The 26,630-nt window shown below is 38.9% G+C and overlaps 1 protein-coding gene across 6 annotated transcripts in view; it reads right to left on the minus strand.

The window, feature by feature from the left end:
* LOC122552874 (reticulon-4-like) overlaps window positions 1-26,630 on the minus strand; it is a 98,681-nt gene that overhangs the window by 55,027 nt on the left and 17,024 nt on the right. For 2 of the 6 annotated variants that reach the window (XM_043695970.1, XM_043695969.1), the window contains 2 exons: window positions 20,436-20,492; window positions 10,690-13,557 (listed from right to left, as the gene is read on the minus strand). The exons of 2 other annotated variants lie outside the window; for them this stretch is intronic. In XM_043695970.1, the coding sequence (XP_043551905.1) occupies window positions 10,690-13,557; window positions 20,436-20,492 (2,925 nt within the window). The remainder of the gene's footprint in view (window positions 1-10,689; window positions 13,558-20,435; window positions 20,493-26,630) is intronic. 2 more of the 6 variants (XM_043695971.1, XM_043695972.1) reach the window with 1 other exon arrangement.

Below are 26,630 nucleotides of genomic sequence, written 5' to 3' on the forward strand. Positions count from 1 at the left end.
TTCTATACGCCTTTAAGGCTTCAGCTGTTTTGAGCTCTTGGTATTAATCATAAGCCTCCATTCTTGCTCTTTATCCATTCCTTTTTACCCTTTGATATCCAGGGTTTACAGGATGGGTTGGTCCTATCCTTTGTCTTTATTGGAACACATTGGCCTGTACTTTATTACCTCTTGAGCACACTCCACTGCTCTGACAAAATTTACATAAAAGTTAAAAAGGAACAACTCATTTACTTAATACCCATAAATAACATTTTTCTCCAAACACCCAAGAGAGTTCTGTATATTCAGTTCATTGTCCTGTACAGTCAGTCAGTCTACTTGTCAAGTGAACAGCATTGACAAACCACTTTAATTCACCAGTTGTAGCAGAACAGGTAAAATGAAATTTAACAATTAATTTGACCATTTAATAAAACTCAAGATATAAGAAATAAGTAAGAAATATGGAAGTTTTCTGACTCAAACATGAACCACAGCTGAGGCAGCTTAAAATTGTTCAAAACTTTATGGGCAATATGAACCGGGATGAAAATCAGTGAGGAGGTACAGGGCAACAAGTGTTAATTTTTTATAGAATTAGAGCATGGAAGACGCCCTTATGTCCATTAAGTTCATGCTTGCCAATTAGTTACATGCCCATGTTCTTTCACTAGATCCTCGCATTTTTACTGCTGTCTAAATATGTTCATAATCTTATGTAATTACCTTTTGAAATTTACTATTGACTCTACCACTTCTCATGTTTTGTTTACAAAAGAATCAGGAAGATGACAGGTTTATGCTGTCTGGCTACTAATCAAGTTGCCAGCACAAACAGTTACACCTTTATTAAATCCTATTTAATTTACAAAAAAATAGGAGTCCATTAGCTCAGTTGACTGGATGGCTAATTTGCAATGGTGTTGCAGGGCACCACTAACAGTGCGAGTTCAATTCCTGTACTGGCTGAGGCCCCTGTGAAGGTCCTGCCTCTCAACAACCCCTCGCTTGAGGTACGATGACCCTCAGTTTAAGCCACTATCAGTCATCTTTCTGGTCCTCAGGCAAATGCCAGCGTCATCTAGCCTGTTTCCACACTGTAGGGAGTCTATTTATTTCCAGATGACACTCTTCAAAGCCTTGTTTAACATCTTCCTAAATTCAGTAACTAGGGGACCACAAACATTTATTGCAACTTTTTTTTTTTAAAACTTTTACATTCTTATACCTAGAGATAAGGATCCCATGCTTTTTAAGCCTCATCAACTTCTGCTAGCCCCTAAATATTTAGGTTTTTGAACCTCAGTGCATCTTTTCCTGCATCCCCTTCAAAATGCCTGTCTTTCTTTCAAAATGCACAACTTCACACTACTGTGCACTAAACTTCATGACAGGTAAATGTCCAGCATACATTCTTCATCCTCAAATTTGTTTCTTTTATTTTTTTCTTAAAATATCAGTTTTATTTTCTGCATCTTCGCCCATTCCATATCCATAGCCCTACTTTCCTCAAATCCCAGGGACTTCAACTTTGCAAAGTCTATCACCCACCATCATATATGCATCAACATCACCACCCCATCACAATAAATAACAATCAAGTTTGTCAGGTCAGAGGTTAGGAATCCTGCAGCAAGTAACTCACCACCTCACTCCTCAGAACCTGATCGCCATCTACAGTGCACAAGTCAGGAATGTGACATAGTAGATAAAGAAAAAAAATCAAGGCAGATTTAGGTCACGCCTCAACAGAAAAGAACCCTGCATTTTTCATATCCTACTTTACATTTAAAGGAGGAGGATTTAAAGATCAAAGTACAAAATATTGTAATTATACAAGTGTAGCATCATCTGTGAGGAAAGTTAATTTTCCAGATTGATAACATTCTGATGAAGGGGTGTGGTTGAAGTAAATAGCAAAACTATATTTAAGACAAGTTTGACACCAGAATGGAGATGGAATCAAAGTTTACAAAGATAGGATTTAGAGGTTAGCACTGCTGTCTCACAACGCCAGAGACCCGGGTTCAATTCCCGGCTCAGGTAACTGTCTGTGTGGAGTTTGCACATTCTCCCAGTGTCTGCGGCTGTTTAGGTGAACTGGCCATGCTAAATTGCCCTAGTGTTAGGTGTAGGGGAATGGGTCTGGGTGGGTTGCTCTTCGGAGGGTCGGTGTGGACTAGTTGGGCCAACCCTGCAAGTAATCTAATCTAATCTAAAAAAAGGAAACAAGGGAGAAAGCTAAAGTGGAGCATATACATTAGCAAGGACTAGTTAGGTCAAACAGCCTGTTTCTGTGTTGGACATCCTATGTATGTCATGGTTACTCCTATGGCACCATACATATCATTCAAGGTTGCAAGACTCACCCATTAAAAAACCATGATCAGTTACAGGAAAGTTGCCTTTGGCTTTAATTGTTACGAGACTGTAACAATAAAAAATGAATTTAAGACTATAACTGAAGATTCCAAATGGTATCGAGAAATATGTCTCATCCTCTAGAAACTCAAATGCTAGCAACTAAAAAGATACAAATATTAGGATACGAGAAACAAGTTACTCAAGCTAAAGCTATGTCACAATTCAATTAGATCATGATAGACCTAAACTGGTCTTTTGGCCCTAGCACAAAATTCTAAAAATAAATCAGTCTTGCAAGTTTAATAATCACACATACAAACATATGATAGTGAGTTTTGAGAAGATTTGTAGCTCAGGTTGAGGTTCTAGATGTAGGTTTGCTTGCTGAGCTGAAAGGTTCATTTTCAGACATTTCATCACTAAACCAGGTAACATCATCAGTGAGCCTCCAGATGAAGCACTGGTGACATGACCTGCTTTCTATTTATGCATCTAGGTTTCCTTGGGTTGATGAGGTCATTTCCTGTGGTGACATCATTTCCTGTTCTTTTCCTCAGGGGTGGTAAATGGGATCCAAGTCAATAGGTTTGTTGTGTGTTCCTGTTGGAATGCCATGCTTCTAGGAATTCTCATGTGTCTCTCTGGCTTGTCCTAGGATGGAGAAGGTGTCCCAATCAAACTGGTGTCCTTCCTCATCTGTATGTAAGGATGCTAATGAGTGGGTCATGTCTTTTTGTGGCTAGTTTTCTGCCTGTTTGTCCAATGTAGTGTTTTATTACAGTTCTTGCAAGGTATTTTGTAAATGACATTAGTTTGTTGTCTGTGTAAAGGTTGTTCCAACTAGCCACCAGGATACAGGAACATCAACTAGTCACAAAAAGACATGATAGCAAAGAACGTTATCTCAGAGTACAATGGGATCTTGATCAGAAGTGCCAATAGGCTGAGAAGTGGCAAATGGAGTTTAATTTAGATAAAGGTGAGGTACTGTATTTTGGGAAAACAAAATCTTAGCAGGAATCATACACTTAATAGTAAGGTCCTAGGGAATGTTGCTGAACAAAGACCTTGGAGTGCAGGTTCATAGCTCCTTGAAAGTAGAGTCGCAGGTAGATCGAATACTGGAGGCAGCATTTGGTACGCTTTCCGTTATTGGTCAGTGTATTGAGTACAGGAGTTGAACGGTTATGTTGCAGCTGTACAGGACATTGGTTAGGCCACTATCGGAATACTGCGTGCAATTCTGATCTCCTTCCCATCAGAACAGCATTGTGAAACTTAATGTTCAGAAAAGATTTACAAGGATGTTGCTAGGATTGGAGGATTTGAGCTGTAGGGATAGGCTGAATAGAGTAGGGCTGTTTTCCCTGGAGTGTCGGAGGCTGGGGGGTGACCTTACAGAGGTTTACAAAATCATGAGTCTTTCCCTAGGATGGGGGAGTCTGGAACTAGAGGGCATAGGTTTAGGGGGAGAGGGGAAAGATATAAACAAGACCTAAGGGGCAACTTTATCAGGCAGAGGGTGGTATGTGTATGGAATGAGCTGCCAGAGGAAGTGGTGGAGGCTAGTATAAGTGCAACATTTAAAAAGGCATCTGGATGGGTATATGAATAGGAAGGGTTTGGAGGGATATGGGCCAGGTGCTTGTAGGTGGGGCTAGATTGGGTTGGGATATCTGGTTGGCATGAACCAGTTGGACCGAAGGGTTTGTTTCCGTGCTGTATATCTCTGGCTCTCTCTTGGGGACAGTTCATATTAGAAGAATGTATAAGAGACAAATAAATCTCCTGGACCTGACCAAATATATTCAAAAACACTACAGAGGCTAGAGAAGAAATTGCAGAGGCCCTGGCTGACACTTTTGCATCATCACTAGCCATACGTAAGGTCCTGGAAGACTGGAGGGTAGTGAAAGTTATGCCCTAATTCAAGAAAGACTGCAAAGAAAAACCTGTGAATTATAAACTAGTAAGCCTAACATCTGTTACTTGAGAAGATTCTGAGCGGTAAGATATACATGTATTTGGAAAGACAGGGTGAGATTAGGAATCGTCAGTATGGCTTTTTGCACGAGAGATCATGCCATACAAATTTGTTAGACTTCTTTGATGAAGTGACCAGGTAGGTTGATGAGGGCAGTGTGGTAGACGTATCTATATGGATTTCACTAGGGCCTTTGATAGGCAACTCGAGGGTTAGATCACACCAAATCCAGGAGGACCTGGCAATTAGAAACACAATGGGCTTGATGGTAGGAAACAGAGGGTAATGGTGGAAGGATGCTTGTCAGACTGGAGGCCTGTGACTAGTACACTGCCTCAGGGTCAGTGATGCGCTCGTTGCTGTTTGTTATCTACATTAATGATTTGGATGAGAATGTACAAGGCATGATTACTAAGTTTGCAGATGACACTAAAATAGGCAGTATTGTGGACAGTGAGGAAGGTTATCAGAAATTGCAGCAGGACCTTGATTAGCTGGAGAATTGGACCAAGAAATGGCAAATTAAGTTTAATATAGATAAGTGTGATGTCTTGCATTTTGGAAAGTCAAATCAAGGTAGGAGTTTCATGGCGAATGGTAGGGCCTTAATGAGTGTGGTGGAACACATGGATCTTGGAATACTGGCTCAGAGTTCACTGAAAGTGGAGTCACAAGTAGACAGGGCAATGAAGAAAGCTTTTGGCACACTGGCCTACGTCAGTCAGGACATGGAGTTTAGAAGTTGGGGAGTTATTTTGCAATTGTACAGGACATTGGTGAGGCTGCACTTGGAGCACTGGGTTGAGTTTTGATCACCTTGATATAGAAGAGCAGGTCAGAACACCAGTGCTACACTGGAGGCTCATTGATGATGTTACCTAGTATATAGTGACAAGGTGTCTGAAAACAAACCTTCCAGCTCAGTGAGCAAAGTTACATCCATAAGAAGGATGTTGTTATTAAACTGGAAAGAATGCAGAAGAAATTAGATTAGAGATTCTCTAGTGTGGAAATAAGCCCTTCAGCCCAACAAGTCCACACCGACCTTCTGAACAGTAACCCACCCTGACCCATTTCCCTCCGATTAACGTACCCAACACGAAGGGCAATTTAGCATGACTAAATCACCTGACCTGCACATCTTTGGACTGTGGGAGAAAACCGAAGCACCCGGAGGAAATCCACACAGACACAGGGAGAATGTCTGTGTGGAGTTTGCACAGTCACCTGAGGCAGGACAGAAATTGAACCAGGTCCCTGGTACTGTGAGGCAACAGTGCTAACCACTGAGCCACTCTTTACAAGGATACTGCCAGGACTCAAGGGTGAGTTAAAGGGAGTGGTTGGATAAGCTAAAACATTTTTCTTTACAGCGTAGGAGATTGGTGTGTGTGTGGGGGGGGGGGGGGGGATCTTAAATAAGTGTATAAGATCATGTGAGGCATGGATAGGGTGAATGCACTTGGTCTTTTTCCCAGGGTTGGGGAAAATCAAGGACTAAAGGGCATCGATTTAAGGTTGGAGGGGAAAGAATAAAAAAGGGAACCTGAGGGACAATTGTTTTTAAACAGAGGGTGGTATGCATATGGAATGAACTGCCAGAAGTGGTGGAGGGCGGCTACATTAACAACATTTAGGCAGCATCTGGATAAACACACGGATAGGAAAGGGTTAGAAGGATATGGACCAAGTACAGGGGCTAGCGTAAATGGACATTTTGATCAGCATGGACAAGTTTGGGCCAAAGGGCCAGTCTCCATTCTATAGGACTGAAAAATGGTATTGCGGGATCTGGAGAAAGACTGGAGACCTACCTTAAAAAAAAAATGAGGCGATTCTATTCAAACTCTCATAATTCTGAGAAGACTTGACAGGATAGATGCAGAAAGGTTGTTTCCCCTATGGAAGTCTAGGGCCGGACAGTATAATTTCACAATGAGGGGTCACTTATTTAATAGGGGGATCAGCAGAAATTTCTTCTGAGGGTAGAGATTCTGTGTAATTCTTTACCACCAAGACCTGTCAAGGTTCAATCATTAGGTATATTCAAGGCTGACAGATTTTTAATCAGTAAGGAAATCAAAAATTATAGGGAAAAGTCATAGGAGGGTCCTACAGCACAGAGACAGGCCCTTAGCCCCAAACTGGTCCATGCCAAAGTATTCATCCATGCTAACCCCATTTCCCTGCACTTGGCCAATACCCTTCAAAACATTTCCTATCCATGTATTTATCCAAATGCCCTTTAAATGCTGTAAAAGTAGGAAAGTGGAGTTAAAGATTAGCAGAAGGCAGCAGAATAGCTCAGTGGTTAGCACTGCACCCTCTAAGCTCCAGGAACCCAGGTTTGATTCCAGCCTGGAACAAATGTCTGCGTGGAGTTTGCACATTTTCCCAGTGTCTGAATGGGTTTCCTCGGACAGCTTCAGTATCCTCCCATAGTCCAAAGATGTGCAGGTTAGGTGGATTGGCCATGCTAAATTGCCCTAGTGTTCAGGAATGTACAGGTTAGGTGGGTTAGTCATGGGAAATGCAGGGATAGGGTAGGGGTTGGGTCTGGTCTGGAAGGTCAGTGTGGAACTGATGGGCCTAATGGCCTCCTTCCACACTGCAGGGTTCTATTAACCATGATCTCATTGAAGAGCAGAATAGACTCACTGGACTAAATGGCTAAATAACTAAACTTTGCTCCTTTATCTTATGGTCTTAGTTACCATTATTATCGGCACTAGCTAATAGAGGCAATGCAGGGACAAAAGGACAAAAGGTTTCCTCCTGTGATGTAACAATTCTGTGCGGTGCCGTGCTAAAATTGAATGCAGTAACATTGATACAGCCCTGAACAAGGCTCTACAGTTCTTTTCCTTCATATTTCAGCCCCTTTAAGGCAAAGATCAACATGATCGTTAGTACTTTTCAATTAATCCAACTTTTAATGATTTGCATCCTGCTCTTCTACAATCCCAGTTTAGCACCACTTCGTAAACACGCCAAATTTATCTTTCTCCACTACAAAATCAAACTTGTCTATAATGAAATTTGTTCAATTTTTATCAATTCATTTAAAATGCCCCTTTGTAACTTCCAACTCCAATTTATACCACTTATGGTGCTCAAGTTGCTGGTAGCAATTTGTTCAATTCCTTGATCCAAGTCATTAATAAATATGACAAAATTTGAGACAGCTTCACTCATTTAACCTTGGCATTCTTGAGTTTGGAGCTCCCCACCATCAATATTTCCAGCTGTATAATATGACAACATTTTCAATACCAGGAACTTTCCACACCGTGTATGCAACATCAGGTGCTGAAGAACAAAAACAGTACTCAATTAAATATTGGGATGACCAAGGCCAATATCTTCATCCGCAGCCGAACTCCACTGCCTTACTCATCGACCATTTCTCCTTCAAAATACAGACATCTTAATTAACCAGAGACAAATTTTCAGCAAACATCCCCTCCATCACGAAGACAGCCTACTTCCACCTCCATAAAATTCAGTTCTAACCATTCATCAGGTCTTCTGCTAGAACTCTCATGCATGCCCATTATCTGTGGACTTAACTATTCCAATATTCTGCCACCTGACCTCTCACCTTGCTCATAGTACAAATCAGGCAGAACAATTTGTGCTTAAGTTCTGTTCAAAGAGAAAAATCAATATAAACATTTAATAGTCACTTCACTAGTTTTACTTTGAAGGTGTTTGAAAGGCTCAACTATTCTTCATGTCATAGTTGTCTTCAGAAAGTAATGCAAATTTAATCATCTTATTCAATGCAAAAAAAAGTTGAAGCACCACACTGCTATTTATGCCACAAATTCCACCATTTTTGTAGCAAGGACTTGCTCCACGTTTAGACTTGTAATCTTAATCATCCAGTAACATGACTTACGTACTTGAGTGGTATAACTGTCTACATTTGTCCTCTGTTCCCCTTACCAACCTATATAAAAGCCCACTGAACCAATTTGCAACTTGCCCATTGAGTCCAAATGGCTGGTTGAAATCATTTAGCACAATCTCTCCCCATATCTATTTTACACAATGTTTAATATCATAAGTTGAGAGAGGATTTTCTTTTTCTGGAACACATTGATAATATAACTTCAGAGCTAGACAATTTAATATCAACAGCAATTATTGAGCATGTATAGCATTAGAAGCTGCAGTGCAATGCTCCTAACAATGAGCGAGCATTTCCTAGTACCGGTGCTCAACAGCAAGTAAGATGCTTAGCCACGAATACATTAGAACAGGTACTCTTGACAGACTTGCCACCTGGCAGAAAAGGGAGGAATAAAAAAAAACTGCAGCTGCATTTTTTAACCACTGACTAAAAGATTCAGCAAGAAGCATCTGGACGACACAAACATAAACCTAGTAAGTTTAGCTAAATTTTGGAGTTCTCTTTTCATGGTGCAGTAAGGCAACTTGAGAACTTCCAATGGAGGAGGAGGCTGGAAGCCAGATGCAAACTGCTCCTATTCCTCTATGACCAACACAATTTATAAATGGTTGCTATGTGGCTATTGCTGACACATTTTCATTTTTTTTTGAGGTAAAACACTTTTTAAAAAAAAAAGACTAATATAAAACATATTGCATTTATAGTAAGCTATTTAAGGCATTCTAAGGCCCTTCCACACAGTTTACTAAATAAGGAGATATTAGGACTGATGTCCAAAAGCTTAGGTCAAAGATAGGGTTCAATAAATGTCTTAAAAGGAAAAGGGATCAAAAAACACAAATGGGAAGAAATGTCAAAGTTAGGCCCAAGCAGCTGAAAGTATGTACCAAAGGTGGATAAATCAAAAATCAGGGATACAAAACAAAGGGCCCAGAATCGGAAGAGCATAGATTAGGCTATACGACCACAGATGATAAGACAGGTTAGACCACGGAGTTATACAAAAATAAAACTGTGAATTTTAAAAAGGCATTTTCAGACTAAGAGCCACAGTGGGTCAGTCTACACGGGTGACAGGCGATCAGAACTTCGCTACCTGTGTCTGAACACAAATGCAGCTTTAGATAAACTCACATTTATTGCAGATAGCTGGTTGACTGACCAGGAGAGCAATGCAATAGTCAATCTGGAGATTAAAAAGACATAGATGAGGGTTTCAGCAATAAGCTGAGGCCGGAGCAAACTTAGACATTAAAAATGGTAATTTTGGTAGGTGACTTTGATGGTGAAGTGGTGTACTCAGCACCTAACCTGGGGATCAAATTTAACACTAAGGCTTTGCAAAGTCTGGTTCAGTCACAAATCAGTGGCTAGGGTGGAGTAAGGAGACAACATTTAAAGATGCTTGATATGGCAACCATGTTGTTGGGACTGGATACTGAAATCAGACAAAGGTCAAGACAGTTGGTTATGAAACAGAGCTTGATGAAGTCAGCATACATGCAGAACAAAGAACTGCTGATGCTGGAGATCGGAGACAAAAAATTCTAAAACAGAAATTACTGGAGAAAATCGTACCAATTAAGTATGTTTTGATCACATTAGTAATGTGATACTGCATTTTTCACCATAGAGGTGCACAAATACTGTACACCCAACGTTCCAAAGGGGACATCAAAAGAACAAAATATTCTTTTAATTTTTCATAAGTTTGGATACTCCCATTAATTTCAAAAGGAAGTGACAAAACATGGAGGCATATCTTGAATGATTCAAATTTGAATAGGAAAAATTTTAAAATGAAATTTAGAAATAAATTCAAGAAAAAATATACTTTAAAAAATTCACAATGAAGGATTCAAATTTTCTAGATAGTCAGTCCACTACTTGAACAGTATATGCTAAATTTAAAGACTGATTGTATTTCTGGAAGGAGTCTTTTTTTGAAAATGGTTTAGGATTGCTGCCACAATGTTAGCTATCTGGTGCTATGATTTAGCAATTCAAAAGCAGTAGACCTGGGAGTTTTTCCACAAGGTACAAGCTGAATCAAAATATTTGTGACCAAATAATTTACAAAGGATTGTTTTACAAATTAGCACAATACCCAATATTAGATGCACAATCTAAGGAAATGTATCTTAATCTTACTGTAAATCCCTAGATTACAATTTTGTAGGTCAGTTAAAAATGCACTAAAATATCAAACGTTGGCATAATCAAGCATTCATCAGTATTATTTAGGAGTTAGACTGAAGGACTTGGACATTAGACTTAAGAGCATTTGTAAAAACAAAGACAGATATTAAGCAGTCATGCATTTAAGACATTACTAAAAGCTAACAAATGTGAACGCACTTTCAATTTACATAGTAATATCACGTCCTATCTGCAGGTCAAGGTGCAGTTCTGAAATACAGCAATGATGTGCACATATTTTTACCTGATTTTTTGTCCGGTTTTACAGAAAAATCTTCAATACCAACAAAAGCAGCATCTTTGGATGTTTTAGTGCTCTCAGCCACAGGGGGCAGTTCTGGCACCAGGGCTTCTACAGGAACAATTTTTTTGCTTACATCTTCAACAGGGGAAGGAAACATTATATCTGCTTCTTGCTGAGATATGGATTGTGCTATTGCTCCTTCCTTCCCTCCCAAAACTTCTGCTAAAGCAACACTGGTTTCTAAAATTTTTGTAACCACTTCTTTTGAAGCCTTAGTTACTTCTTCATTTATGGGGAACGAAGCATCACTTTGGGTCTTCATCTGTACTTGCATCATCTCCAAATTTTCAGAATGGTCATCAAATCTGGTTTTCATTTCATCAATTTGTTCTAAAAAATTGTTTGGAAATGTATTTTGCAAAGCTGGGGCAATACCACCAGTCACTGGCTGGAAAGTAGTCAAACTAGTCCCTTCAGCCAAGACTTGTGAACCAAATTCTCTATCGGCAATCAAAATAGGACTAGATTTGTTTAAGTCATACCTTTCACTTATTGTTGGACTAGGGAGTACTTCATCAGAAGTTTCCCGATAGCTTAAATTACTTTCTGGTACACCTTTCTCTGTAACCTTTAATAGGTCAGATGGAACATCTTCAGTTACATTTTTAATCAGTGGTGGGATTTCAGTTTCATCTTGGAGTGAAAGTGGAGGAAGTGAACATTGCTCAACATGTCTGTAATCAGCTAAAATTCCTTCAACAGGTTTCATTCCAATTGTAGCAGCTCCCTGTGTTCCCAAAATAGGTTCAGATTTACTGATGGCAACTTCTTTGCATGTAATCACATCTAGATTCTTCATTGTCACTGAAATACCAGCTGATATATCTGGTATTTGATAAAGCAATGTAGAACAACTTGTTTCTTCCACAATCTTACTAGGTAATAATTCTTCTTTCCTGGACTGATCAAACTTGTTTATTTTTTCAGAGACATCAGGCTCGCTGAGCCCCAAGCATACACGTAAATCATTATTACCTCCTACCTCTACAACAGAATCTAATGTGCGATCTAGTATATTTCCCTTTTCAGAAACCTGAATCTTCTCGGAAATAATTACAGTATCTTCAATAACTCCCCCTTCTGTAATAGCCTTTCGTTCTTCAAAGAAAGGCTGTGTTTTTGATAACTCTGGAATACCACTGTCAGCACTAAGTGGTTCCTGAAGGGCATGCACAATTTGCTCTTTAGCAGCATTTTGAGTATAATCAGGATCAGACTCTGTGTCTATGGAAGTTGGTGCCTTCACAATAGTGTCTGTTAAATCTTGTATGTCATCAGATTTGCCTAAAACACACACTTCAGAAGAGTAAAGTTGTGGTTTGAATTGATCAAGAGATTCTTGAGATTTCCTCACTTCTGTATCGATCGAGTTTTCACTGATTTCTAATTGCGTTAATCCTGGGGATATGATTTCAGAGGTTCTTTGTAAATGGTAGGGTGCAAAACTTGGCGCAGTCTGATTTGAATTAATGATTTCATTCAAATAGTCGGATTGCACAATCTGCTTTGGATGGATTGCCAAGTTACTAAGCAGTTCTGAATTCATTTCAGAAGTAGCTGTCACATCTGTATTAGAATTGGATTTGTATTTAGCAAATACTGGTGCCGCAGATGTTGGATCCTTGACCTTATCATTTGCTTTTGACTCAATATCAGTTAACTGGAATGGTACTGAAGTTTCCTTGAACTCAATCTTTCCTTTTATAACTTCATTTTTAGGAACCGTTTCATTAGTGCTGAAGTAATCAGACTCCAACACGTTGTAAGAATCAAACGTAGCATAGGTCATACATGCTTGAGATTCACTTACAACTGGAACTTGCGAAACAGCAAAGTATGCTTCACCAGTTGGAGTCAGCTTGTCATCTTGTTCAAAGGACTGTTCTACATGATCCTCCAAGTCTGTATAACCTAGCATTCCAGTAGTTCTAGCCACAATTGTTTCTCTGGTTTCACATGGTGTCTTTGAAGGTTCCTGATCTTCAAACACATCTTTCTCAGACTTATCAATTACATTGATGGCATCTTTGATGTAAGAATCAATAAGAGCCACCTGATTAATTGTTGGACCAGTCATCTTTAGTTCATTTTTCTCCTTTACTTCCAAAATGTCCCCATAGCAAAAGTTAAGACCACTATCCACTGGTTTTATAGTTTGGTCATTAGAATCCAGTGTATTCTGCATAAACTCCTTTTCAACAACTCTGCCTAGGGGAAGCGTATCAGCCCCTGACACACCAACATATTCATTAATTAATCCAAAATTATTTGTTTCCATTTCAACTTTTCTGTCATCTGATAACTGAACATTATGTATTCTCATGTCCTCACTAATCTTCAGTTCTCCCTTATCTGCAATGACTTGTTCTGGCTTCATTTCTTCAACATGGAGTGTAGTCCCTTTAACTTCATTTCCATTTGGCTCTATACACTGACCAACTGTGTCTTGAAATGGACTTTCATCAGCAGAATTTAGTTTGTCTATCTCTGATGATTCTATAAATGCTGGCTTCACTTGTGCCTTTTCATCAACAGAATGAGCTTTTTTAAAATGCTCTGCTACTTGTTTGTTCACTGCATCGTCCAAAAAACCCAAGGTTGTTTGTAATTCGGTGTTTAAAGGAACTTCACTCTCTGCAAGATCATCATTGTGGACTGTTTTTGTGGACACTGTTAATTCAGTTACAGAATCAGAAGAAAAGGAGGGCAAAGAGAAGACAGGAACAGGTTCAACATGCACAGGTGCAGCATCCTGTGGGCCCACAGGTTCGGCACTAGCGGTCTGATCTTTCAAGTTGACAGAAAAGTCTGTGATCATGGATAGAAAGGAAATGAGAAAGTCAACTCTTAGTTTTAATGGACTGTATATACACACAAAAAAAAAATCAAGTCATATATAAATTTAATATAAAAGCAATTCTCATCATAAGTACACTTAAAAAAAAAAAAAGGACCACTCAAACATACCTGAATGATTTCCTTGTTAGGTCTATTCATTTCCCTTTCAAATGGTAAAATTGCATAGAATTACTCATTCATTTAATTTGAAATTAAGTAAAAAAAAAATGGAGTATTTCCATTGACTCTCCCAATCAGCTTCTCAAAAAAGAAATTTCAACAAATAACAGTTGGATTCAAAACATCCCAACATCATCTGAAATCATACTCATACTGTTCAATTTGAGCAACTGCTGAATATACTGCCTTTACACACTTAAGTTAAAATCACAATACCAGGTTATAGTCCAACAGGTTTACGTGGAAGCACTAAGTTTCGGAGTGCTGCTCCTTCATCAGGTAGCTATGGAGCAGGACCATAAGACAGAATTTATAGCAAAAAGATTAGTGTTATGCAACTGAAATGATATATTGAACAAACCTAGGTTGCTGTTTAAAAACTTTCATCTTTTAGAATGGGTTGCAGGTTTCAGTTCATTGATATGTAAATCCGAGAACTTCTTTTAAGTCACCTTCGAGATAACAAGATTTTATAACAAAAAGTGACATCTCAGCTCAGACAATGCATTAAAGAGGTGAGGTTACAGTCTGTCTGTATCCCAACTTTGGAAATAGAACCAGTCTGACTCAAAGTGTAATTTATAAAATATTACATGGATTGATTGCCTGCAGTGACTACCTGTAGATTGTGCACCTTTTGAGCAAAATAGAACGTATCTGCAAATAATTTTGCAAATGCAAATTTACCCCATTGACTTGCGTGTGCACATGCATAAGAGAGACACAGACAGACACATATTCACCTGTTGTTGTAGCGTCCACTTGGTCTTGCCAATATATCATGCCTCAGGGCATCCTTGACTGCAGCGTATTAAACAATCTGTTTAAGGTTTGGCAGTTGTTTAAAAGGGGAGAAGTGGAGGCGGAGGCAAAGTCTTGGCGAGGTGCTTATCCTCGTCGATAATGTGTCACAGGCTGCAAAGAACATGGCATAGTTTCTCCGCTCCCAGGAAGTATTGGTTGTCCAGGGACATTCAGCCTCTGATCTTCAGGTGACCATCCTGCAAGGCTGATACACAAGAACGCAGGTTGGCGGAGCAGAGGCTGATGGCCAAGTTCGGTACCCATGTAGATGGCCTAAACCGGGACCTTGGGTTCAAGTCACAGTATAGATGATCCCAATACACTATACACTCTCACTCATATATGCATATCCTCTTACATACTCATGCAGGCCCTCTCTCACGCACACACAGCCACCACACACCCTCTCACAGGCTAACACTCCATCACACTCACACATTACCAAGCATGCACACATGCAAACACACACATTCTCTCTCTCGCTCTCTCATGCACGCGTACACACACACACACACACCCTATGGGGTGAGTTTGCATTTGCAGATACATTTATTTTGTTCAAAAAGTGCACAATCTGCAGGGCAGTCAATCCAGGTTATAAATTCCACATTGGAAGTAGAACCAGTCTGACTCAAGGTTGAGATTCAGAAAGACAGTCTCTAACCTCTCTTTTAATGCATTGTCTGAGCTGTAATGTCTCGTTTTTTTAAAATAAAACATTAAGTTATCGAGAATGTGACACAAAAAAACAAAAATGTATAGACATTGGCACATGAGAAAGATGGAGTTACAAAAACATACAGAACTGCAAAAAGAAATTTAAAAGAACATTACAAGATGTATCAAAAGCAACAAAGTCCTCTCCAATGCATATCGGGAAAAAGGGGTTGTCATAACAACGTTGGCTTTTTGTAAAGAGATAATAATGGTGCAGTCAATGGGAAAAGAGAATAGCAGACATGCTAAATAACTTAACAGCTTGCTAAAATCAGATTGCAGCCACCTTAAGGAAATTATGATGAAATACTGATAGGATGGTGCAATCATTACACTCCAGACATTCAACACAATTAGAACAAAAACAGTCATATAGCTCTATTACCTATGATAATAGAGAGGCTTACTCATCTCTCCTTACAATACCTCCCAGCTTCATTCCTTTTACCAATATTATAGGATCACCACCACTCTAACTGCCACTTCTCTCATTTTCATCCCAAAATGGACTTCCTTTCATTTCTCACTTAAAATCCTGAGCTTCTCTGTATAATGCCATATTAAATATACCATGACCACAAAGACTGTACTGGATCATAAGACAGTCAGAGATGTACAGCACGAAAACAGACCCTTCGGTCCAACCCGTCCAAGACGGCCAGATATCCCAACCCAATCTAGTCCCACCTGCCAGCACCTGGCCTATATCCCTCCAAACCTTTCCTATTCATATACCCATCCAAATGCCCCTTAAATGTTGCAATTGTACCAGCCTCCTCCACTTCCTCTGGCAGCTCATTCCATACACGTACCACCCTATGAAAACGTTGCCCCTTTAGGTCTCTTTTATATCTTTCCCCTCTCACTCCTTTCAAGTTTCACAACATCTTTCCGATAGGAAGGAGACCAGAATTGCACGCAATATTCCAACAGTGGCCTAACCAAAAATCCTGAACAGCCGCAACATGACCTCCCAATTCCTGTACTCAATACTCTGACCAATAATGGAAAGCATACCAAACGCCTTCTTCACTATCCTATCTACCTGCAACTCCACTTTCAAGCAGTTATGAACCCACACTCCAAGGTCTCTTTGTTCAGCAACACTACCTAGGATCTTACCATTAAGTCCTGCTAAAATCTGCTTTCCCAAAATGCAGCACTTTGCCTTTATCTGAATTAAGCTCCATCTGCCACTTCTCAGCCCACTGGCCCATCTGGTCAAGATCCTGGTGTAATCGGAGGTAACATTCTTTGCTGTCCAAAATTGGAGGTGTAGTGGTGTCATCTGCAAACTTACTAACTCTATCCCTTGTGCTCGCATCCAAATCATTTATGTAAAGTGACAAGTAGAGGACCCAGCACCGATCCTTGTGGCACTCCACTGGTCACAGGTCTCCAGTCTGAAAAACAACCCTCCACCACCACCCTCTGTCTTCTACTTTTGAGCCAGTTCTGTATCCAAATGGCTAGTTAAATATGTTTTTCCCTTCGAAAACGGTCAATAAATGTAGCTTTGGCACTGTTATTCATAGCTCAATAACCTTTATATAATAAAAAAGGGGAGACCAATAGTCTTGACCAGTTCCAATGTAAGAAAAAGTTTGCAATGTCTAATGAAATCTAAAGGCAGAAGATGTATCATCTTTACTCTTCCTAAATCCTACACACTTGCTCAAACATGAAGGACAGACTCAGAATAATCCTAAAATTGGACAAGATAAATTCTTCTCAAATTTGCTTATTAAATCATGATTCAGAAGTTTAGCAAACGACTTTGGCAGATTTTGCATATTATGTTTTGCTTCAGAGTTTAGATTCAAATTTCAATTGCTATAGAGCTACCAATTTTTATCAGTACAAACTCATGATTGCATGCTAGCATATATACGCAAGAAGCATAAATGACTAAACATTTCCTTGCTTTGACACTGAGTAACTGCCCAGCTGTTCAGCCGAGAATGAAGTGTTCAATAAAACTAGAATAAATTGTGTTCTCCTAAACAGCTCTAATCTCTCCCATTTCTTTGCCCTGACTTGGACAAGGAATGAGCGAGTATATCGCACACCAGCAAACATCATGCATGGCAAACCACATAGGTATTGACAACTCTGGTCAGCCACCCACAGATTTTAAAATCAGAACAATGTGTCAAAGCTGTCTATATCAGGCCTAAACTGTTCAAATGTCTCTTCATAAGATAAGATAAACCCCTCAACCTGTGGATTAAACCTAGTGAAGCTCCTCTGTACAGGCTCCAATGCAACTACATCCCTCTGCAAGTAAGGGAATCAAAAAGCTGTTAAAAAACACTTCAGATACACAGTCTCACTAAGCCTTGTACAGTTGCAGTAACACACCCCTACTTTTATACTCTATCCCTTTAGCCAAAATTCCACTTGGCTTCTTTGCTATATTTGAGCTGACAAAAGTTGTTCCAACCAAATAAACAATAAACTGAGTCAACAGCAAATCAACAGAATTTTAGGTGAAACTTAAAGGTCATCAACAGCAATACTGATGTGAACTAGCACCTGATAAAACACTTAGTGAATATTCACTCATAGATAGATTATGGATATGACAATTGACGTCCAGATCTAAAGCTTTTATATAAATGGAATAATTGGAAGAGGGAAATAAGAAAAGCAAGATTTATGACTTTACCCAAAAAGCCAACTAAAAAAGTACACCTGTGAACACTGTGGATAGGGCGAAAGACTCATGGTAATTTCCAGTGCAATTCAGCTGCCTATTCCATGGTTAACTATACATTGCCAACTATTTAGACTCTCAAAAGAATACTGCCCATTCAAAATACAAACTTTGAAAATTATTGAAAAATTGAAGAACAAAGCCAAGAATTTTCTCCCTTTGTACTCTAGATATTCCCCAATAGATTATGCATCTTAAACAAAAAAAGTCAGAGGAAAATGTAGTAACCAACATTGAAATGGCAATACTTGTGAATCTAAAATATATTAAAATAAAATTTAGACTTCCAAAATAGATTTTTGATGAATGGGAAGACCATAAAAACAATGCTGTTACAACAAATATAGAAAAGAATGGGCAGGCCTTCATCTCAGGCTGAGGTTTATACACATGGAGAGTAATTAGCACCATGTGGGAATGTTTTTGGATGGAATGGACACTGGAAATATTTCAAAATAATTTTATGCAATTTCTAGAAACACTTATTTGTTCAGTACACAAAGGTCAACTATGTAAAAATACAGAAATATTCTGAGAAATGAATGCAATTACTTAATTATAAAGTACCACTTGGTAATTTTGAGAAATTTGATGTACACTTGGCTGATACGTTCTCTAATTTGTTAGGTATCTAACACAAACAAATGCTTTTTGGAAATTTATCAGCAACTCCAGAAGGATTTCTTCTGAATATAGTACAGTATTAATATATTAAAATTCTGGACCTTAATTTCCAAGGCACTGTACCAGTTTATCATTTTAATGCATAATGATGCCCTTTGACTCAATTATAATGATAGCATTACCTTCACTGTTGTTGAATCATACTTTCTCAACACTAAGAGCAGACTAAACAAATGAGGCTGAAAATATTAAGACTAACCAAATCTCAAAAATATTTATGACAAAATGGGCATACATTTAGTCAAAGTATTTATGACAAAAGGGTAACAGTGGTCAGTACTGCTGCTTCACAGAACCACAGATCCAGGTTCGATTCCATCCTTGTGTGACTGGCTTTGTGCAGTTTGCACATTTTTCCCATCTGTGGCGTTTCCTCTGGGTGCTCTAGTTTCCTCCCACAATAATGAAGATGTGCAGTTTCGGTGAATTGGCCATGGGAAATGCAGGGTTACAGGGTTAGGGTATGGGTGGGATTCTCTTCAGGAGAGTCAGTATGGACTTGATGGACCAAATGGCCAGCTTCCACACTGTAGGGATTCTATAAAAACATTTCTCGTCTCTGGTTTCATACTAGCTTCAAACCTCCCATCTTTAACTTATCACTCCCCTCCCAAAGCAAAACTCAGGAACATACCAAACTTCAAACATTTCAATGGATCCACCCTGCTCCTCCTTCTCAGTATATTATATTCCTGAAGTATGCTTTCTCCTTCTGGCTGGATTATTTTCCATAAAAGGTAAAAAGCAAGGCAGCATAATAACTAATACCAACGTTGATACTATAAAGCAAGCCTTTGGAAGTCTCTGGGTATTTACTCCATGTCTGTTGCAAGTAAAGTACTTTAAAAGCATTTTGTCCACCTCCCCCTAAACCTTTCATGAGTTTGAGCACAGTTTACATTCTTAGAACAAAAGGGTCATTCAGGTATTGCAGAGTGGTCCTTCTGAATATGAAGATTGTCTCACATTATTAGTGGAACATTAGTTTGGATTTATGAAACAGGCCAAGTGTAGCTACAGAATTTGGACAAAAATAGAAATGATAAGGACGAGATATTATATACAAATAAAGATAGAGACAAAAACAAAGATTAAAGTATATTACAGAAAGCAGTATTTTTCTACATAGTGCAGTATTCTTATTAGCAACTAATTAAGGCAAACTAATACAAGAAAAAGATACCAAATGCTGTAAAGTGCAGAGTATGACAAGTCAATTACTGCATACTTTAATAATTATATTATTCTTATTTCCATCTCTACTGCTGAGTATGTTGACACTTCCAGTGGACTGCAGTCAGCTTCCAGAATCACATCCAAATAGGTACTGCAGCAGATTATCAGTCTATGGAGGACATCACAATCTACTGTTTCCACATTACCCACAGATTCCTATTTGAAGTGCAATAATAATGCAATCAGGAAAAGTGTCTTTACTTCTTCAATGGAAACCGCCAAACAGTTTTTCACAGGGCATTAACCATGGATGAAATGGTGAACTTTTATTTATATGGCTTTAAACAATTTTTACTTCTGAACCAAACATTTTGCATTCAGCTCCGAAAGTCACACTCTGTACTTAGGTAAGACTTTGATATAGGAATATTTTGAAACAGGAAGCCAACATATCATCTAGTAATTAAGCCCTTAACAAGTGGCCAGAATAAATCAAAAGTCAAGTTATGTTAAGTAACTGATTAGATTTTAAGATGCAGATAAGAACAAAAGGAAAGCTGAAGAAACTTGCCTGCAGAGGACTGCATCACACATTCAGGTGCAACGGAAGGAGAAAGAAAGGATTCGTCTGAAAAACAAATATGACAGGACCTCAGCGGGGCAAGCAATATAACTAAATGATATCAGATGGCCCAAACAAAGTCCTTCAAATCCAGTGAACTTTAAAGCTTTCAAGCAATATTTTGATTTTAAATATCAAATTATGCAAGTGACCATGAAAAGAGACATAATCTGAAACTTTAGTCTTGTTGCCCAAATGCCAGTGCAGATCAATCATAATACTTAAATCAGTGTTGTCCAAAACTTTTCCCATTGTTACTGATTTTGAGACTTGAAAATTGTCATAGCCCTAAGAGATCAGTGAGCAGGGGGCAGGAGGGAGAAGATCTGTGACAGTGAGGGGAAAGGGCTGAATAATCCTACATGGGATCCCAACATCTACTTTGGGAAGCCCTAAAATATTGCTCAAAGGGAAAAGGACCTGTGTATCAAATCAAACAGTTTTTTTTAAAAAAGCCAAGTAAAAATCAACAATGCATCCTGAAGTTTAATCGCTTTATATGGGGGTTTGGTGGGATCATTTCCTGCTCACCATTTGTCTAAATATGCTTCTGTGGAAAGTCTGCTTGAGGACAGGCAAAGCTATGAAAGATTTCAGCAACACAACCTTGCAGCTCTCACTATAAAAGGTTCAGACAAAGAATTAGCACAAAGGACAAGGTATCACAGCACATTCGGCACCATACAGTATGCACTTTGCACCAATCAATTCCTTCTGGTTGAGGAGAGAGGAAAGTAAAGAGGGAAAAGAGAAAGAAAAATAATTAGCACAAAAAAAACCCCAAAAGCTAACACTAAGATTTTGGATTTCATAACAGTCTCTTGGCATTTTCCTATACTTTAATAGTCGATTATAAAATGCCATTCCAAATGCAAGGAATTACTCAGAAGTCAACTGCTAATTGCAGACCTGTGCAAAAAAAAACCATAGAAAAAAGGTAAGTTAATTAAACAAGAGTAGTGGTCTGCAAATTGAATTGGATTTAATGCAATGAATAACAATACTGTTAGGTATAATTCAAAATTAAGTTAGAAGTTTGAAGAGGTACATGTCAACAGCCTAAATTAGTTGCATTTTTAAAAATCTTTTGAGAAATGGTTATTGTACAGAAATATACAAACCATACTTCCACTACAGAAGTTTAAGGTTGGTGAAGAATGAGAATTTTCATGAAACATTTTCATCTGAACAAACCATTGCAAATGAGAAGGTTTACAGAGCACCAGAGCACCAATCAGAGCTTCCCAAACTGTGGGTTGTGATCCCCACTGGAGTGGCCAAAATTTTGGGGTGCAAAAGCTACTGTAGATTTGCAACCAAATGCTAACATCTGCAAGGCCTTTTTAACTAGTGATGTAGCCTAATTGCCCAATCTGTAGACTTGAATCCTGTCCCAAAAAAACCTAATAGGAAGATGTGTGCAATTTAAATAAAAACTCTGGGTTAAACAACTGACCCCATTCCTTCATGTCTCTCCCAACCCTACTCCAAAAATGGAAAATACAAGATTATGCTGGGGAATCCTTAGAATTCTACCATTGGCACTGCTTTTTGACCAGATTTATGACCTTTAATACCATAACACTTGAAGTGCTCTGTCAAGGACATTAAAAACCCCAATCATCACAAACCCAAGAAGTTACATTTGTTTTTAAATCAAGCAGCACCTGTACATTAGTTTTTGCTTAGCCACTTATGAAATTAACTCAATTACAACATATCTACCCCAAACCTCCAAGCCTTCAAATTGAAGAGAAGCATTCAATGCTCTCCACAGGAGCATAGCCCAAGCAAAAACAGTCAGCAAAGCAGGAGATGTTCAGAGAAATGATTAAAATCGAATTTGGTTAGGATGCGAGAATTTTTTGCAAGGTCAGATTTATTCAGGACAGAGTTCAGACAAATGAGGGGCAATCTCATGGAGCATACATTTTTATACAGTGCTCAATGGGGTTGATGCAAAATGGAATCATCATCTAGTTGGGAGTTCAACAATCAGTGGGCATAGTCTGAGCATAAAGGGTGGTGAGTCTTTGGAATTCTCTACTTCAGAGATGTGTAGAAACTCTCACAGTGTTTTCAAGACAGAGATTGATAGATTTCTTAGACAATAGCATCAAGGATTGGGGGTGTAGTGGCATGAAAATGGCACGGTGTTGTGTATACAAAAAAAAACCAACCATTATCCAGCTGAATGCCAAAGGAGGCTCGAGAAACCAAATGGTCTACTACTGCTCCCATTTCCCATGTTCCTATAGTCTAAAGTCTAAAAGGAATCATACCAACAATGATACTAAACTATCGTTTGTAAAGGATCAGCAGTTGAAAGATGCTAACATGTTATAGAACACAGCCTTCAGGTACAAGGTTTACTACTTAATGAATGCTATATTTTCATATATCAATACCAATATATATGCTTACTGGCCATTTAAATTAGTTTAGCAAAAATGTTTCAGAATAGTCACATGAAAATCAAAATTACTGAATAAGTTTTGCGCAGTCTAGGAATTCTAACTGTTTGACACAAGGGCATTCAGCAAAAATTAAACTAACTGAAATATATTGACGGAGTTCACTTCAAAGGCTTCTGGCAGAGAACTCCATTCTAACCACAATATGGGAAGGAATATTTTTAACATTCAACTAAGCACAAACTCTTCAAGATTCATGTTAACTATGTACATCTTTGTTACCTACAAAGCAAACAGTGGAGAAAAACAAAACTCCAATAGAACCCATGATCTTAAAGATATCCTTAAACAGTCACATCTTAACTTAGTTCTAGTATTAAAGGGCCCAATTTTCTAAGTGATAATTTTTCCCTTATTTCAAACAAACCTGCAGCATTTCATATTTTGCCTTTTGCAACATTATCCTCAATTCTGTACTCCCATTTTACTCATTTGAGGGTTTTGGTTGACTCTGCCTTAACAGATGCTGAGGCAGAGTATTTCAAATCTTAACCACATACTGTACATTCATTCTTTTCATAATCATCTTGAATTGATGTATACTTGTCTTCAAGCCTTCCAGCAATAGGAATAGTTTACTTCAATCTACTTTGTCCAGACATTTCAATTTTGAATACTGCCATCAAGTCTGCCCTTGATTCTTATCAGAAACAAAATAACTCAACTTCTTCAAAGTACCCTTGTAGCTGAAGCTTCTTATCCCTAGAACTATTCCTATGAATGTTTTCTGCAACCATTCTAAAGCCTGCAAATCCTTCCTAAGGTGCTATGCCTGTAAGAGGACAGAATGGTCAGCTGAGACTGAACTAGGGTTTTTAATAATAGCTTCAGCACAAATTTCTTGTTTTTAATATTCTCTATACCCCTATTTATAAAGGGCCAAGATCCTGTATTGACATTTTTCTCAACCGATCACACATTCAATATTGTACAAACATCTGTTAATTCTTTCTACTCCTCAACACATTTATTAAACACATTTATTCATAAGACACTGGCATCGCTGGATAGGCTAACATTTACTGCCCATACTAAATTGCCCTCGAAAAGGTCATTACGAACTGCCTTCTAGAAACACGGCTGTCTGCAATGTGTAGGTATACTCAGTTAAGAAGGGAATTTCAGACTCCAGAATTTTGCCATTCTTTCACTGCTGCTGGGACAATGTAGATTAGATTATTTGATTAGATTCCCTATAGTGTGGAAACAGGCCCTTCGGCCCAACAAGCCCACACAGACCCTTCGAAGAATAACTCATCCAGACCTATTCCCCTACATTTACCCCCGACTAATGGACCTAACACTATGGGCAATTTAGCATGGCTAATTCACGTGGCCTGTACATCTTCGCATTGTGAGAGGAAGCTAGAGCACCAAGAAGAAACCAACGCAGACACAGGGAGAACATGCAAACTCCACACAGACAGTGGTCCTTGGCTTTGTGAGGCAGCTAACTACAGAGCCACCATGTCGCCCGTAAAGTTTCAATACAATATGGTGCATGGTTCAGAGGGGAACTTGAAGGTGGTGGTGTTCCCATGCATCTGCTGTCCTATTCCTTCCAGGTAGTATAGTTCACACATTTGGAAGATGCTACTGAAGGAGCCTGAGGTGCTGCAGTCTGTACATTTCAGTTTTTGCTTCTCTGCATTCTTTCTGTACACAATCTATATTGTATTAATGGTCAAGAATAACAAAAGCAATGGTCCTAGTATCAAACCTTTGGAACCCTACTATATATCAACTTCCAAACCATTAAACAACTGTTGACCACTATTGATGCTTGTCACACCCAACTTCATAACCAGGCTGCCACCACCCATTTTATTCTATGGCTTTCAGCTGTGCTATGAACTTTTAGCAAATATATTTTTTATTTGAAAACAACCATGTATGAACAGAATAGAGTAGGGCAGCACAGTGGCTAGCACTGCTGCCTCACAGCACCAGGGACCTGGGGTCAATTCCCGCCTGGGTCTGTGTGGAGTTTGCGCATTCTCCCAGTGTCTGCATGAGTTTCCTCTGGGTACTCAGTTTCCTCCCACAATCCAAAGATGTGCAGGTCAGGTGAATTAGCCATGCTAAATTGTCCATATAGTATTAAGTGCATTAGTCAGGAGTAAATATAGAGTAGGGGAATGGGTCTGAGTGGGTTTCTCTTCAGTGGGATGGAGTGGATGTTTTGGGCCAAATGGCCTTTTTCCATACTGTAAGGAATCTAACATAAATATAGAATAGAGAATAGAATTCTTACAGTGGGGAAACTACAAGACCTTCACCAAATTCCCAATAGCAAAAAGCATAAATCAAATTAATCACTGTATGCCCTTAAAGAAAAACATCCATGCTGCCTTTCCCTAATTAATCCAGGCATGTCCAAATGACTCTTAACCTTGTCCCAAATTATTCTAAAAGCTTTGATCGATGTCAAAGTCACAGACCTGCAGTTACTGTGCAAAGATTTAACACATGAATAGGAAGGGTTTGGAGGGATATGGGCCAGGTGCTGGCAGGTGGGACTAGATTGGGTTGGGATATCTGGTCTGCATGGACAGGTTGGACCGAACGGTCTGTTTCCATGCTGTACATCTCTATGACACCATGTACAATTCTCCAGTCCTCTGATACCAGCCTGCATCCAAGGAGGGTTGGGGGATAAAGGTCAGTGTCTCCACAGTTTCTACATTTACATCCTTCCATGTCCTTGGATGCATCCCTTCAGTATCTGAAGTTTTAGCACAGCCTACCTACCAAAAAAAAAACATTAGATTTAAAACAAAATTAAAAAACAATGTACTAACTATCTAATCTTCCACAATTTGAGTTGGCACCTTCTTAGTGCAATATAGTCATAGGACTCACTACAGGCAAGATAGGCCCCCTGAAAAAATCCCTTTTTCAGTCTTGTTGTTAACGATGAAGAGATTCCTACCGAAACACAGATTTTCCTGCTGTTCTGACACTGCTTGACCTGCTGTGCTTTTTTCCAGCTCTACATTTTATCAAACCCAATTCCTTTTTTCTTCTTTCTTACTATCTACATGCCTACATAAAGGCATTTGTAATCCCTTTATACGTTAGCTGATCTCTTTTCATTTGCTGCCAGTCTGTTTTCATACTCTTTGCATTTTTTGTTTAAAACTTTCCTCATTCAGTTTGCTCTCATTTAAATTACTTTCTATTTTAACTTCTCTAAACACAGGAAGAGAGGAACAGATAAGATTTGAGGAGTTTCAATACTCACCTTTAAATTAAAAACACTTCACCTAATCTTTTTTAATAAAGCTCAAAAGATAAGAATTGGGCCAAATGGCCCATCAAATCTGCTTCACCACTCAATCATGGCTGATATGTTTCTCAACTCTATTCTTCTGCCTTCTCCCCATAACTCTTGATCCCCTTATCAATCAAGGATCTGTCTGTCTCAAAGATGCTTAATGAAGTGGCCTCCACAGCATTCCGCAAAGAGTTACACAAATTCACTACCTCTGGCTGAAGAAATTCCTCTTCATCTCAGTTCTAAAGGACTATCCCTTCACTCAGAGGCTGCGCCCTTGGATCCTAGTCTATACTACTACTGAAAACACCTCCACGTCCACTCTGTCCAGGCTTCTCAATATTCTGTAAAATTCAGAGAAATTCTCCCCTCAACCTTCTAAGCTCCACTGAG

Source organism: Chiloscyllium plagiosum, chromosome 9, assembly GCF_004010195.1.
Source record: "Chiloscyllium plagiosum isolate BGI_BamShark_2017 chromosome 9, ASM401019v2, whole genome shotgun sequence".
In the NCBI taxonomy this organism is placed as follows: Eukaryota; Metazoa; Chordata; class Chondrichthyes; order Orectolobiformes; family Hemiscylliidae; genus Chiloscyllium; species Chiloscyllium plagiosum.